This window comes from Alligator sinensis, unplaced genomic scaffold, assembly GCF_000455745.1.
Source record: "Alligator sinensis unplaced genomic scaffold, ASM45574v1 scaffold1291_1, whole genome shotgun sequence".
In the NCBI taxonomy this organism is placed as follows: domain Eukaryota; kingdom Metazoa; phylum Chordata; order Crocodylia; family Alligatoridae; genus Alligator; species Alligator sinensis.
This window is the reverse complement of record NW_005842219.1, coordinates 1,636,617-1,653,439: the sequence shown is the minus strand read 5'-3', so window position 1 is coordinate 1,653,439 and position 16,823 is coordinate 1,636,617. Positions and strand designations below refer to the sequence as shown.

Below are 16,823 nucleotides of genomic sequence, written 5' to 3'. Positions count from 1 at the left end.
AGTCTGGCAGTGGGGGCTGCTGCCTGGCTGTGACCTGCTGCCACCTGCAACAGCATCCACCCCCTTGGACCTGTGGCCCCATGGCTGCATGCCTGCCAGACCCAGATGCGGTGCCCCTGCTCTGCCATATTACTCAGAAAATGTGCTTCTTGTGGTGGCCCACTTTGAGCTGTCAAAGCATGTCATCTTGGCCCCAAATGGCTGAGAGGTCAGCCACTTTGTCTGCCCTCCAGCTGGGTCCCCAGTGCTGGCCCTGGACAGTCTCTTCTGCCCAGGTCTCGCCACTTGTCTCACCAGCAGAGGTCCTGGTGTTTCCTGCTTAAAAATTGCAATTCTCTCATTAAAATACCCAAAAATAGTGTTCTTCTGCTATTAAAATGAAAAACTACTATATATATAGAGATAAGTTGGGCAGTGTTTTATGACATATTTACAAGTTTAAAGCAATTTGGAAACCAACCAGTGCATCTATCATCATCATAAAATGGATTCTAAATATCTATACAGTTTGGCATTTACTTTTGGGTTTTCTGTCACGGAAAAATCAGGACCGTCCCTACCCCTTTTACTCACCAGGATGTGCATTGCTGAGCAGCACTGATATGCCAGTACCCTGCCCCTGCTATTGCCCCTCACTCTCAACCCACAGCCCCACCGGTGCCCCTCACTCCTGATTCGCAGCGCCTGCCTGCCCCCACTAGCTTCCTCCCAGCTGCAACTCTTTTCCAGCACCAGGGCATAAGTCCAGCTGCAGCTGTCCCACCTGCTGCTTTGTGGCTTTGAGCAGTGCCAGCCCTTGCTTTTCTGCTCCCTGTCCCATGCTGTCCCTGGGAAGCCCTGGACTGGGGATCAGGTACTGAGCTGGGTCCTTTTATAGATTCATAGATGCTAGGGTCGGAAGGGACCTCAACAGATCACCGAGTCCGACCCGCTGCCTGGGCAGGAAAGTACTGGGGTCAGATGACCCCAGCCAGATGCCTATCCAGCCTTCTCTTAAAAACCCCCAAGGTAGGGGAAATCACCACCTCCCTTGGAAGTCCACTCCAAATTTTGGCCACCCTTACCATGAAGAAGTTTTTCCTGATATCTAGCCTAAATCTACTCTCTGTCGGTTTGTGACCATTGTTCCTTGTTACCCCAAGCGGTGCCCTGGTGAACAGAGCATCTCCGATCCCTTGCTGCATCCCGTTAATCAATTAGTAGGCGGCCACAAGATCACCTCTCAGCCTTCTCTTGTGGAGGCTGAAGAGGTCCAGGTCCCTCATACTCTCCTCATAGGTCTAGTCCCGTAAGCCCCTAACCATATGAATGGCCCTCCTCTGGACCCTCAACATCCTTCTTGAAGCACCCAGGACTGGATACAGTACTCCAACTGTGGTCTGACCAATGAGGGGAAGTATCACCTCCTTGGTTCTATTTGTTATGCATCTGCTGATGTATGATAAAGGGCAGTTAGCTTTGCTGATGATTTCATCACACTGACAACTCATGTTCATCTTGGAGTCCGCTATGACTCCGAGATCCCTTTCCTTTTCTGTGCTGCTGAGAGGGTCACTTCCCAGCCAGTAGGTATGCTGGATATTTTTATGCCCTAGGTGCAGCATTCTGCACTTGTCCTTGTCCTGCATCCTATTGTGTAGTGCCTACTTTTCTAATCTGTCCAGGTCTGCCTGCAATTGTTTCCTACGCTCTGGAGTGTGTACTTCACCCCACAATTTAGTATCGTCCACAAACCTGGACAGAGTGCACTTCACACCCACATCCAAGTCACTGATGAAGATATTGAAGAGTACAGGTCCAAGGACCAAACCCCACTACCTACATCCTTCCAGGTTGATAGTGACCTGTCTACTACCACTCTCTGGGTGTGACCGCTAAGCCAATTTGCCACCCACCGGACTGTGTAAACGTCTGTCACAGCCTCTTAATTTCATTTTGACAATGGGATGAGATATATTGCATCGAAGGCCTTGCTAAAATCCAAGAAAACCTCTACTCCTGCATCTAAGCGGTTTGTGACCCTGTCATAAAGAAAACCAGATGGGTCAGGCATGATCTACCTGCTACGAATTCATGCTGGTTTCTCTGCTGCATTATTTTTCCCACTGGACTCCCACAAATATTATCTGTCATAATCTTTACAAAGACCTTTCCAAGGATGGAGGTGAGACTGCCTGGCCTATAATTACTCAGATCCTCCTTCCTCCCGTTCTTGAAAATAGGGACCACAATGGCACTTCTCCAGTTCTCCGGGACCTGACCCGAGTGCCACAAGCACTCAAACAGCTGTGCCAGTGGTTCTACTGTGGCTCAGGCCAATTCCTTCAGTGCTCTTGGATGCAGCTTGTCTGGGCCTGCTGACTTGAACACATCCAGCCCATCCAAGTGACTCTGCACCAAGTCAGCTCCAACAGTTGGTGGGCTGGTGTCCCTCTGCCCGTCTAAGAACCCTTTAGGAGACTTATCTTGAGCCCTGTTCTGGAACACTGAGACAAACTCGGTGAATAGCTCAGCCTTGTCCCCCTGTCTGCCACTAATTGCTCCTTGTTGTTCAGTAGGGGTCCTGTGCTGCCCTGTGCCTTCCTTTTACTCCCTACATACCTAAAAAAAAGACTTTTTGTTGTCTTTAATTTGTGTTTCCAGCCTCGGCTCTGTAGTTGCTTTGGCCTTTCTAACTGCCTCCCTGCAAGTGTGGGCCAAGTAGGTGTACTCCTCCTTGGTAGTTTCCCCCTGCTTCCACTGCCTATATGTCTTCTTTTTTGCCCTTTGCCCTTTCCTCCCAGGCCAGCCTCCCTCTGCACAGGCTGCTCTAGGGGGCTGCAAGCCTGGCTCTGGTGTCCCCACACCCCGCAAGTGGCTCCTGGGGCTAGGAGGTGTCCCTCCCCCCTGGCTGGGGCTTCATGCCTCAGCACCAGCATAGGCATGGGGCAGGGCTACAGTGTGGCAGTTGCCCCTGTAGCTGCAGCTCCTGCCAGTAGGTCTCATCCCATTGTGTGTGGCTGGCTGGGCATGCAGGGTGGGGGGTTTGTGAATGGGTGTAGGTTTGGGGGGTTATGGGGCTTGTGTGGGGGTTTGGGGTTTGTGGCTGGGTATGTGGGTGAGGGGTTTGTGGGGGTGGCTTGGGGGTATAGGGTTTTTGGGTGGATTGTGGGGGGACTAGGTGGGGGGTGGCAGTGTGTGGGGCTGCTCAGGAGGGGTGGGCCCAGAGACCACCCACCCCCGCAGCAGTCATCAGACCCTTGGAGCCTGCTGCTGCCAGAGCCGCCTATGGCGTGGTGCGGCCCTGGCCGCCTCAGACTCTGTGCTGCTTGTCGCCAGCCCGGCATGGGTCTGTGCGCCTTTAGACAGAACTGGGCTGCCTGTAGCCCTGTTGGGCTATTACCCAGGGCCCAATACTGGTCACAGGGACCGGGCGTTGTGGTGGGCCGGGTTTTGCTTGCACGGACCCCATGCACCGTTGAGCCGGCCCAGTTCCATGGAGGCAGGACTCGGCCCGGCCCAGCCCGGAGTAGCACGTGGTCCCTGCAACTAGTGCTGGGTCCCGAGCGGCCCGGTGCTGCCCGAAGGTGTGCCAAGCCATGCCGCGCCAGGTTTGAGGCGGGCAGGGCTACAGGAGGCTCTGGCAGCACCAGGCCCTGACGTCCTGATGGCCACTGCTGTTGGGGGGAGGGGCTGTGAGCCCTGCGAGGGACTCCCAACCCCCTCCCCCACCTGTGCACGGCCCACCAACACATCCACAGGCCCGCCCCAACCCCCAGGCCCTACTAACCAGGGACAGCACCCAGGTCATGCTGCAGCCTTGCACTGCTCCTGCTTGCCCCCACCCTGCACATGAATGCAGTGTGCCAGGGCAGCAGGGGCACTCTGGAGGTCTAAGCCCCACTTTGCCTCGGGGCATGCAGGGGAACTGTGCGCTGCACCATTTTTTCCGGGGTGTTTTGTTTTGTTTTTGATACCTGGAAATTGAGTAATCACATTTTTAGAGCATTTTTTTTTCGTTCTAGGCATTCTCAGCATTTTTTCATTCTCAGCGTGCCTCTTATGGCATCTCAGACTGGTTTGAGTTGTACCAAGAGCCACGTGTGTGCTCGTCTGGACATGCCCCATGAGTTTTCAAAGATGATGGCCAGTGTCTCTGCAGTCACATTGGCCAACTTCCTCAGCACCCTCAGTGCATCTTCTTTGGCCCTGTGGACTTGTATATGTCCAGGTTTTCTAAATAGTCCCTAATCTGGTCTTTTTCCACAGTTGGCTGCTCAGCTTCTCCCCAAACTGTGCTGCCAGCTGCAGTAGTCTGGGAGCTGACCTTGACTGTGAAGACTGAGCTGAAAAAGGCCTTTTCTGCATTCTCTGTCACTAGGTTGCCTCCCCCATTCAGTGAGGGACCTCCACTTCCCCTGATCCTCCTCTTGTTACTGATGTACTTGTAAAAACTTTTCTTGTTCCCTTTCACAGCGCTTGCTAGCTGCATCTCCAGTTGCACTTTAGCCTTCCTGACTTCATCCCTGCAAACTAAACTGGTCTTCTGCCATACTTGCTAGTTTTCCTGCACTTGGGATGGTTTGTTCATGTGCCCTCAGTAACGTTTCTTTAAAGTACAACCAGCTCTCCTGGACTCCTCTCCCCCTCAGACTGGTTTCTCAGGGGATCCTGCCCATCAGTTCCCTGAGTGAGTCAGAGTCTGCTTTTCTGAAATCCAGGGTCCTTACTCTGCTGCTCTCCTACCTGTCCTTAGGATCCTGAACTTGGTCATCTTATGGTCTCTGCTGCCCAAGTTGCCATCCACTACTACATTCCTTATCAGTTCTTCCCTGTTTGTGAGTAGCAGGTCAAGAAGAGCACAGCCCCTGGTTGACCACTCCAGCACTTGCACCAGGAAGTTGTCCCCAACACTTCAAAAACTGCCTGGATTGCCTGCGCACTGCTGTATTGCCCTGCCAGCACATATCAGGGTGACTTGAAGTCCCCCATGAGAACTAGGGCCTATGATCGGGAAATTTCTGCTAGCTGTTCAAAGAAAGCCTCATCCACCACTTCCTCCTGGTCTGGCGGTCTATAGCAGATACCCACCATAACATCACCCTTGTTGCTTTCCCCTCTGGCCCTAACCCAGAGACTTTCAACAGGCCTATCTCCAGCTTCATACAGTGCAACTCGTACAGAGCATCTTTTCTTCCTCCTCCCCTGCCTGTCCTTCCTAAACAGTTTACCCATCCATGACAGTGCTCCAGTCATGCGAGCTATCCCACCACGTTTTTGTTATTCCAATTATGTCATAGTTCTGTGACTGTGCAGTGACCTCCAGTTCTTCCTGCTTGTTTCTTAGGCTCTGTGCATTCATGTGCGGGCACCTAAGATTACTAGCTGATTGCCCTGATTTTCTCAGGAAGAATGAGAAAGTCTCCCTTGTTGGACCATCCTGTTTTGAGTGTCTTACAACTTTGGAGTTCAGTGAATTTGGATATTCTTTGCTGTGACATCTTCAAGCATTTATTAACATAATGGCCCAGAATTGTAGCAGCACTTTTTATAGAAATATGATCTGAAGTGGTCAGTCATTGGATTCATCATGTTGAATTTTTGTTCCGACAGCTGAGGCACTGGGCAGTACTGAGCCTAAGGCTGTACCATATCAGAAGTTTGAAGCGCACCCCAACGATCTCTACGTAGAAGGTCTTCCTGAGAACATTCCATTTAGGAGCCCTTCCTGGTATGGAATTCCTCGGCTGGAGAAAATCATTCAAGTGGGCAACAGAATAAAATTTATAATCAAAAGGTGGGTGACCATTTTAAGGCATAAAATGGAAAAAGCAAGAGACTGAGATCACAAAGCAAGCATTCAGCTTTGTAAAGCCAAGTATTTGTCAACTACAAAGAATACTGGTGTCTGAGATTCAGGCAGAAATCTTGTATATGCATATAGTACCTTGCCTGGGTTGATGGCAATGTGAAATAAGTAATACTAAAATCAAAATGTAGATTCATAAGACGGAAAGAGTTTATCATTTAGAAACTGCATGAACAGTTGGGTTATCTGCATTTAATTACAGGCCAGAACTACTAACTCTCAGTCCAACAGAAGTTACTCAGCCAAGATCAAATACGCCAGGTAAGATGCATATTGCATGCAAGTTTTCTCCTTAGCTTTCCCTATATCATATCCAAACACCTGTATCATGGAATACCACCACCAGAATGATTTTTCGTGAAGTCTGTGCATGAAAAAATGGCTCAACCTGTATAAATATGGGAGAAATTCTTTTAAGTAAAGTACCTGCACTTAACTTGAAGGAGTTTTTAATGTCTTGTTTGATTAGAAATTACCTACAAGATGTTTTCCACTCTCTTTGAGATATATATTTTAATTGAAAGGAAATTTAACCTTCTTTGCTTTGCTTAACAGGGTGCATGGGGGCAGCTTGGGGGTTAGAGGGAGCTGCTGGAAGTAAATTTTGAGCAGTATATCCTGGTCTGGTGGTGATGGGGGAGCTGGTGTGCTTTCTGTGAGGTTTCTAAAAGACTAACATGGACATAATTGAAGATCTTCTAAAACGGATGATCAGCCTGTGGCATATTGCCATAATGGCACAGCCTACATGTGTGGCATGTGGCAGATTGGGGAGAGAGCAAGGAGCAAGCCACAGATAGAGCAGGGAGCAGAAACCAGAACAACAGATCAGGCAGGGGAAGGGAGGTGGGTGTTGCACTCAGGGAGGGCACAGGGCTTAATTTGTGACATACGTGCCGAAAAGGTTGGCTCTCACTGTTATAAAATATTATGGATGGTGGCTAGCTAATCACTGAGGGCATTCAAAGCGAAACGGATCTGTTTTAAGACATTGGAAAACTTCCGTGGCCAAGAAGAACTATTAGAGCCTGTTCAAAAGCCCACTGAAATCAATGAGCTTGTTTCCGTCTTGGTTGGACTTTGGATCAGCACCTTAATTGTTTATGGAATTCTGTTGACCTCTTTGAGTGAAGGAGAAAATCCAGATAAATCTTTCAGGATTTCTTTTTTTAAATACCTGAAGCAAGGAGACCACCTGGAAATGGCAATACAGATGTTCCTAAAAGTTCATTAATCATTTTCTTGCTATATACAGCATGTAATTCAGACCTGGCTATTTCATTGAAGAAAGTGAGTCCTTGAGTGGTTATAACACAGGACTAAGAACTGTGGCCTCTTATATTCCATTCCATTGGCACATTCTTTGGATAAGTGGCGTGTGATTTAGGGAGCCAAAAATGCATACAGTTTTCACTCATGCTGAAAAAGAGAGCGAGAGAGAACTGAATCATGTTAGTCATGTTGCTTGTGGCACTTTTTTGACTGTTCAGCCACCGTGCTGATGGGCTAGGAATGAGAACCTTCAGGAATAGAATTCTCTTAGCCTCCGCAAACCCGCAAGGGATGCAGGGTCTTCCAGACAGCAGCATTGCACCATTTAATTTATTAAAGACTATTAAATGTGCTGGGATCATAAGGTCAGTGGTGCCATATTTGTCCACCATTGTTCTTTTACGAGTTGATGAAGTACATCTTAGTTGATGAGCTTTATTTGCTATAGAACCACAAAAAAGAACATTTCCCTAAGTAGAATGCAGAGCTTTCTCTTTCCTGCAGATGTTTGCCAGCAGTGTAAGTAGTATTCTTGTATTATCCAAACATATTGTGGATTTCTCTTGCTTTTTTAGGGTTAAGGCATATGTTGAGGTGGGTTAGTTCAGTGCGACATAGTATAAAATGTAGACTTGCAGAGGTAGGCAGCATCTGATTTCAGTCTTGCTGCCAAAGCTCCAACTTGTCCTACTGTACAACATAACTGGCAGGCTGACAGAGCTGTAACAGTAAGTCGGAACAGTATCAGTAAAATACTCCGTCTCTGATTAGCATCATACTGGGAGAACTGGCAAGCAGCAATCACTATTTAAAAAAGCAGCCAGTTAAAATGTTCAGAATGACATGCTGATTTCTCCCTGGTTATTACCTCTGTCATCAGCTGCTAGCAAAAGGTCTGGTGCTGTCAGTACTTACAAAACATTACCTGTGCTAGTATCCAGGGCATAAGGTAAGACTTAATAAGATCAGAAAAAATGTTACATTAGGCTTGCAATACAATGAAAACTACTGGATCTAGAATTATTTCCTGGCCTTTAGTCCTGAGGCATACATGGGAAACATCTGCCCTATCAGTGTCACAGTTATTGTTAAAGAAGACTACATTTCAGAACACTCATATCAGTTTGGGTTTTTTAATGCAAGAGAGTCTAGTTTTGTGAAGTAATTTAAGGGCCAGTAGGAGGAAGTACTGCACAGGCCAGTATTTGTGTGTGTGTGTGTGTGTTGGGGGAATGTGTGTATATTTTAAATCTCCAGGTATGCTTTGGGCTAATGCAAATCAAAGCAATGGGGTCTGTTTGGCTGTAAAATATCTCTTTGAGTCTGCAAACAACTTAATTTTTTGTGCTACATGTGCCTTTGAGCTGGAAAGATTAAAAAAAAAAATACACTCTTTAGTCTCTTTCTGTTTCCCCTATTAGAGCCCTGGCGTGCAAATACCTTGTAAAGATGTGTGGTAACAGATTGGGGCACGTGTGGGGAAAATTAATGTATGCCATTAATGATGGCAAATATTAACATTCCTTGGTTTTGAAATTGAAGGAGTTGGAAGTAGAACTGGTCAAATAATTTGTTAACTTGTGATGTCGAGCCTACCTGCAATCCTGTGTTAAACTTGCACCTTTGCTGCTTCAGTGACAGTTAACTTCCCTTAACAGTTGTGATGATCAAGTGTTAGAATTACACAGTTTGTTGTGGAATAAAATGAAAGGGTATAGATGAAATTCTTGTTTCCTGCTGCTGCCTTCTTCTCGGGTCTAAGTTAGCAAATGGGCAGCTGGCTGGTTCTCTAGTCAGTGACTTTCATTTATAGTAAAAGCAGGATTGAAAAGGATTTTTTATGTTAATCAAAATATAGAACAAAACGCTCCATAAACTTCGTGTTCTGTTCTAAAGATTTCTTTTCTTATTTTTGTGTACTGAAATCCATTAACATTTTCACCTGTGTCAAAGCTACTAAAATAATTCCTTCCTGCATCTGAAGGTGCGGAAGGATAAATTTGCCCACTTGGGACAAAGTGATTGAAACTTTTAATCACGTTAAACTATATGTTGCAATCAGTATACGCAGGGGATTATGCATGTCATTTCAGTTACCATTACGAAGCAATACACATGCAAGCCCTTATACACAAAAATATGACTGTTTGCTTTGGAGAGTAGAAAAAAAATCTGCATACACAGTTTACAGATTCTAGCTATGAAAGAAATACTTAGGAGCACTGCTTTATCCCAGTAATCCGGTACAAATCAATAACATGCATTTATTTTTGAATTTCAGTCAAAGAAGACTGGAATGTCAGAATCACAAAACTAAGGAAGCAAGTAGAAGAAATATTTAATATGAAATTTGGTAAGTTCAAACTTGACTAAACTGTCTTGTAATCAGGATTCTGGTTTTCTCTGTTTAAAAATTGCAACTTGTGTGATTTAAAAATGCCAGCTCTCTGACTAAAAAAACCCCAAATTCACATTTTTTTCCATGATTTAAAATATGTATTAAAATATATATAGTGCCATGAGGTCAGGGACCTAAGTATGCAGCCCCCTGCCACCTGCAGCAGTGCCCAAGACCCGGCTGCTGCCTGTGGGAGACGGCAGCTGCTGCAGTGGAGTGCAGAGCCTGGCTCCCCCTCCCCCAGGGGTGGCACGGCTGGAGTAGAGGCTTGGGGAGTCCACTGCAGGCTTAGGGCTCCCTGCCCTGCTGCCTTTCCCCCGGGGGGCCTCTGCAGCTGAGTGGGCAAAATCTGGTGGGGCAGGGAAGCTCGGTGCCTCCAGTGTGAGCCGCACACCACTGTAGCAAGGTGCCCCCTGCCTGCCTGGCAGCAGTGAGAGGCACAAATCTGCGTTGCTACCCCCACGGCTGCTGGGAGGGCAGGGGCCGCCTCACTATGGTGGCCTGGGGCTTTTGGTGGCAGCACTGACCTTCTCCACCCATCTGTGCCACCTGCTGCCCGCTAGGCTGCGGAGGCCTCAGGGGCAGGGCAGCAGGGTGGGGAGCCCCGAGCCCACAGAGGGCAGTCTGTGCCTGCCCCGTGCACAAATCTGGGGGGGCATGGCCCTCGTACCCTTCCCTGGGAATGTGTGCAGTGGTGGGGAGCCAGCCGGAATGACAACTGGAATGAAATGACTCTCCTCTGAGCCTGTAAATCATCATTGCATTTTTATTTTCAGCCCAAGCCCTAGGGCTTTCGGAGGCGGTGAAAGTTCCCTATCCTGTATTTGAGTCAAACCCCGAGTACTTGTACGTTGAAGGCTTGCCAGAAGGAATCCCTTTCCGGAGTCCCACATGGTTTGGAATTCCACGTCTTGAAAGAATTGTCCGTGGCAGTGGCAAGATCAAATTTGTTGTTAAAAAGTAAGTTTGCGTTGTTTTTGCTGCTGATTTCTAAGATTACTTAAAAATCATCCTGAGGATTTGGGCCCGAAGTGCTACCTGAAGCTTTTCTCTCATAAATCACAATGAATAATTGTGCACGTGAACTTTCTCTCCCAAAATGATAGGTGTTCCCTTTTTAAATGTCATTAAATTGGGTATGTAAGTGAGTAGGCAGCGTATACCTTGCGGAAAGCAATAGTCTTGTGTTCTGAAGCTTTTTGTTTCCTTGAATAAATACAAAAAGTAAGTTACCTTAATATGTAGCTTTACTTTTTTTAACACTGTCTATTACATAATGGGTGTCAAAATAACCTAAACTCCCAGGCTGGATCCTGATGCCAGGGAGCCTCCAGGGTTGATGGTGGCCGCATGGGTTTCATGCAGTCAGCATGCATGCCCACTGTGGCTCTGTAGCTGGGAATTTGGCAACAGGCCTCAGGCCCTTTGGGAGCCCTGCAGGTTGTATGTTTGACACCATTGTATTACATTATATAGAGACTCTCCTGGGCTTTATGATGCAGAAATCTTTAGGAAACATACTTTGTCCACTGTGTGCTTTCCTGAATCCCAACAGATATGCAGATATTTCACTCCTTTTCTTGCCTGCCGCTTACTGGGTTGCATTCTATCTTACATTTTGTTTAATTTTTAGGCCAGAGCTTGTCACTTCCTATTTGCCTCCTGGATTGGCTAGTAAAATAAACACTACAGGTAAGTGGCTAAGCATTATACGTTGCCTTCAACTCAGCAGCCCATGAAAGGCATTACATTTGTCAGGAAATGCACCCTTTTCCCAACACAAAAAAGTAAGCATACAGGGAAAGGATGGGGGTGTGAGAGAGTTGCCTGGATTCCTGATAGTCTGCCCAGCAGTGCATTGTCAGTGCACCTAGTATTGCTGCCTCCTGCCTGGTCCAGGATTAAGGGACTGGGTATGGGGTGCCTTTGGCATCTTATCAGCCAATTGGCACAAGTTGGAAGGGAGCAGCTGTGTCCAGGACCTGGGGCTGTTCCTGTTGGGTCCTGCCAGCCAGCTGATTGGTGGGACCAGGAAGGGAGTATGTGTTCCAGTTGAGCAGCCAGCAGAGTTCCAGCTCTGCTGGTCAGTGTACTCGTTCCCTGCTAGGTGTTTTGGCTGGGTGGCAGGTTCCCCTCAGCAGTGCTGCCTGGGCTGCCACACCATGGGCATTTGACAGATGCATTAGGAAGCTGTATTCCCACAGCTAGAGCATGCGCAAGACGCAGTGTTCTGGCCATGGACCTCGGGTATAGCTCAGTTCCTGCAGGCAGGGCCAGCAACTAGAGCCCTGCTTTCCCCCTGCCCTTTGAACACTCTGGTACTGCTCAAAGAGCTGTGTGGTGTTATGCCACTTGAACAGTATCAGGCAGCAGGGGTACAGTTCAAGCAGTGGCACCATTCAGTCCCACCCCTTGCATGGTCCTGGGGAGACCTAGGACTGCTATCCCTCTGCCCCTCGTATGGTTCTTGGCCTCTGCAAGGGGTTGGAGGTACCCTAGAGGTAGGAGAAGGGGAGAAGTTCTCCTTGTCCTTGTCTCCCTAGGGGATCTCTTTGGCTATTTCTTTTTTTCAGCATGTCAGCTGATCTTAGAGTCTATCACCTTCCCCAGCAAGGGAGAGGGCAGGCTGTCAGTTATTTGGGCTCCTCTGGGGGCAGGGAGAACCATGGGGCAGCTCTTTATTGCCCATTGACTATAGAGCTCACAATAGTGTCACTTTCCAGCTAGGGGCCAGGTATGGTTCCTTTCTTGCCACCTTTTTGTGGCATTCGGATCAAATGCCTATTCATCAAATCAGATGCTCAAACCAAATTCCTCTAAGGGCTTGAAAACCCAGGGGCTACTGGCAATGAAGGATGCTACTTAATATGAGTAATGGGGAGGGAATAGAGTTTGGCCTCATACCTACTTTCTTTTTAAATGTCAGGAAACTCAACAACAAGTGGACCATAAGCTAATGGCAATCACTTTGATTTTATGGCTTGACACAGTTCAAAGCTGGAGACTGGAAACTACAAATTCCATGGTTTAGGATGTTTCCTAGATTTTGCTGTTGATCCTATGGTATAAAACCTAACTTGGACCTATGTATTAAAAAATAAACACAGTCTTTATTCACATACCATATGCACCTTTTTCTTGAAAGTTAACGATCGAAAATTGGGGCGCATGTCTTAAATGAGGAAATTTGGTTAAAAGTATGTTTCGGCGTATCGATAGGTGACCTGACGTCATTACGTATGCCAACTCGTGCCATCATGGGTGGAACAAGGCGGTTACGTTCTTTCACTGCCAGTGAAAAACTTCAAGTACTGAGGGAAGCAGAGGAAATTGGAAACCGTGCTGCTGGAAGGAAGTACGACATCAATGAAGCATGCATAAGAGACTGGAGGAAGAAGAAGGAGAAACTGCTTTTAAGCAATGGCAGCCGACGAGCATTTCGTGGCCCAGGAGCAAAATACCCAGAACTTGAAGAACTTCTTGTAGCTTATGTGCGAGAGAGACAGCAGTATGGGTATGTGATGTCATTAGAAATGTACCAGATAAAAGCACATGAAATTGCTAGGGAACTTGGCTTAGGTCTTCAATTCAAAGCAAGCAGAGGTTGGATACAGAGATTTTTTAAAAGAAATGGACTTTCAATAAGAAGGCACCCAACAATTTCACAGCGTCTACCTGAGGCATATGAGGAAAAGTTGACAGCTTTTCAACAATATGTGGTCAGCCTGCGGAAGCAGCATTCGTACTTGGTGTCACAAATGGGGAGTGCAGATCAAACAGAAGTCTATTTTGAAATGCTGTCTGATACCACATTAAATGACAGTGGCACAAAAACTGTTCATTTAAAACCAAGCAGGTACGAAAAGCTGCGCTGTACTGTTATGTTGGCAGTACTTGCAGATGGAACGAAGCTGCCTGCCTATGTGATTTTTAAGAGGAAAACTCTCCCTAAAGAAAAGTTGCCAGAAGGGGTAATTGTGAGGGCACAAGAAAATGGGTGGATGGACAGCACGTTACTGGTGGACTGGGTTAGGTGTGTGTGGGAATGCCGACCCGGTGCTCTTCTGAAATTAAAAAACATGCTCGTATTGGGTAGTTTTCAGGGACGCTGTACAGAGGAAGTGACGAAACAGCTGAAAGGTGGAAACACAGACCAGATCACAGTACCAGGAGGCCTGACATCCATGCTTCAGCCGCTAGATGTCTGCATAAATCATCCTTTCAAAGCAAACTTGAAACGTCTATATGCAGAATGGATAGCAAGCAGTAACCACACCTTGGCATCAGCCAGGAAAATCAAGCGGCCAGGAATACTGCAGCTGTGCGAGTGGATCAAGGATGCGTGGAATCTTATCTCAGAGGACTTAATTATTAAAAGTTTTAAGAGGTGCTGCATTTCAAATGATCTGGATGGCAAAGAAGATTGTGCTGCGAGGAACAGCGATACAGATGATGCAAGTTCCACAGGAAGTAGCAGCGATGAAGAAGCATCCTTGTTTTAACCCTCTCCCTTCTTGTTCAGTTTCATAGGCATCTAACAGATGTTGCATTGGTTGCAGGCTGGTTGTCCCCTTGTTTCCCTGGTTCAAAGAAGCTTCGTTAGAGTAGTGTACCTAAGACTCCCTTTCCAAGAGTTGCTCCATTGCATTGTTGCTACTGTGCCAGTAGGTGGCCAGTGAGAACGCATATCCCAGCATGCCTTATTGTTGTCTAGGGTCCACATTCCCCAATGTGACAGAAAGTACCCATTGCTTGGTCAGTTGTGTGGAAGTGGCTGGGAGTGACCAGACAGGACTACCTATCTGTTCTTATGCTACCACTGGCCCCCCAGTACCCCACACTGCTACCAACAAATGAACCTTTACATGATCCTTGTCCTGCAGATCTTGATCACTTGGTGTCAAGAGCTTGCGCTCAGGGTTATGAGTTGAAGGGGTCAGCAGCAGCTCAGGCAGGGTGACTTGGCTTTGGCCATCTGGAAAATGAGCAAGGATGGATGCTTTATGTGGGAGAATATCATGTGGTTGTGGACACTACAGTGTGCTGTGGGAGCTTTACAAATGAATGGAGAGGCAATTTTGGACCAGGGAGATGACCAGCTACTGGTAGGAGCAGTTCATTCTGATCACCTGGGACGGTGAGAAGTGGCAGCTGAACCTCCTCATGTCCCAGCCCACCTTCATGGAGATCTGTGCCGAGCTGGCCCATAACCACAAAGAAGTGCATTGTGATTGCAGTGTAGAAGCTCGCTACCTCTGCCAGTCTGTTTCGTGGCCAGTCAGTTTGGATTTGGCACACCCACGGCAGGTGAATTGGTGCACGAGGTGTGCCTGGCAGTCCAGTGGCTGATGGCACCATGGATTATACACATGGCTGACCTATGGGATATCATGGACTGTTTGGCCAGCCTGGGGTTCCTGAGCTGCATTGAGGCTATTGACAGCACCCACATCACCATGTTTTTCCCTGAGCAATGTGGCTGGAATTTCATGAACCCACAGGACTCCGTATGGATGCAGGCAGTATTAGGCCGCTGCAGGCATTTCACGAACGTCAGTGCCGGCTGGTTGGATAAAGGCGCGTGATGCCAGGTTTTCAGAACTCCTATATCCCTGAAATAGTGGAGCAAGGAGAGTTTGTCTGCTGGGATGCCCAATATTGTGGTGGAAGCTGGGCATGTGGCCCTCCCCCTCATTCCTTTTCCCTGTTTACATGCATCCTGTTAAACTCTGCACACCTAATTCGAACTCTCCCATGGTCACTTCCAGTGTACACAGTGGAAGGTTGGGAGCATTGGGAGGGCAGGGGGTGGTGGAGATGGGATGGGAGGGGTGTCAATGGAGTAGGCTGTGTACTGTTTGGAATGGAACCTGATGGATGCCTCAAGATCATAAATAACAAGAGGTTTCTTTCCCCCCATAATGTTGCAGGAATTGGCCTGAGTGGGGATGTTTTTAGGGTCCCATGAGCATAACAAATGAATTTGTTTGTGGGGGGAGTTGGGAAGGGGAGAAAATAACTGAAGAAACAACCTAGAAAGGTTTTTGGTTTGCGTTTTTTTTTCTTCTTGGTTCCTGCCTATACAAGCGAGGGAAATCACTGGTCTCATTTAAATGTGGTGTCTATTTTTAGCAAGAAGAATTCAACAGAATTGAACAGAACACAGCAGAAAACTTCTCAATCCTCAAGGCGATGCACGTAGAAAAAAAATCAATGCGTGTGTCCCTGTGCACCAGCCTAGGCAAAGCTTTTCCCGGTGCACCCCAGCAGCACCCTTTCACTGACTTCCCACAGGTAGACCTGTGACCATGGGCATTGTGAAGTCCTGTCCCCTGGCAGGCTTGAAACCACTTTCTTTTACCTACCCAGCAACATTACTGCTGTCACCAGAAGCTAGGATCTCAGAGGGGGTGGAGGTCCTTGCTCTCCCCACAGCTGCCACAATCCCGTGTGAAGGAGAGGTTCCATGCTGTGGTCTCCACCAGGGTATTGGTGTTTGCCTGAGAAGGGCTGGCACAGTTCCCATAGGATTGCTCAGTGTCCGTTCCCAGCTGTTGCTGCCACTGGAACAGGTTCATCGAACACTGCCTTTGGCAGGGGTAGACTGCGGCATGGTCATCACTTATGGTTATGGGGTGTTGCCGTCTTGCTAACCCAGTGTGGGTGAGGACATGGGGAGATGGAACCCGGGAGGAGCCTGTACCCCAAAGGCTCATGGGCTACTCTGGTGGCCTATGGTATTATAGGGTCATGCAGAGACCATCCAGGATGCTTTTGGTGTGCAGATTAAGCACAGACATGACACGTTTCATGGACTCCTGCTCAGGCCCCACAGACTTGAGCAGGGTGCCTGTTGCCTGATGGGCAATAGCCAAGAAGTGGGCATGAACCTTGGCATTCTGCCTGGCCAGCCATCTGCCATTCTACATGGATTGTTCGATGCCATGGTGGATCCTGCCTCTTCCTCCACTCCCTGGCCTCAGCAGTCCAGGCAGTACAGGCAGGACTCAGTGGGAGCTGTCAGCATCTCCATTGTTGTCTTAGTCTGGGTCGTTCCACTGCCTGGCTGCTCTCTGCACCCCCTGTAGTTATGGGGCATCATTAGAGCCAGAGACACCCACTGGCTACAGGTGTCTGTCCTGAAAGTAAACCAGTAAAAGAAGCAGTCACTGTTTAGTTCCATACTGTCCAGATAAGATGAAGAACTCCCCAAGAAAGTTGCAAGGTCATCCTGCCCGCAGTACCACTCATTCTACCCGCTGACTTTCAACATGGTAAGTTTGCTCTCCCTTCTGCATCTCTTTC

The 16,823-nt window shown here is 47.8% G+C and overlaps 1 protein-coding gene across 1 annotated transcript in view; it reads left to right on the top strand.

Annotated features, from left to right (window-relative positions):
- GTF2I (general transcription factor IIi) overlaps positions 1 to 16,823 on the top strand; it is a 110,013-nt gene that overhangs the window by 68,563 nt on the left and 24,627 nt on the right. The window contains 5 exon segments of the mRNA XM_025208072.1: positions 5,593 to 5,776; positions 6,051 to 6,109; positions 9,402 to 9,473; positions 10,295 to 10,478; positions 11,152 to 11,210. Of these exon segments, the coding sequence (XP_025063857.1) occupies positions 5,593 to 5,776; positions 6,051 to 6,109; positions 9,402 to 9,473; positions 10,295 to 10,478; positions 11,152 to 11,210 (558 nt within the window).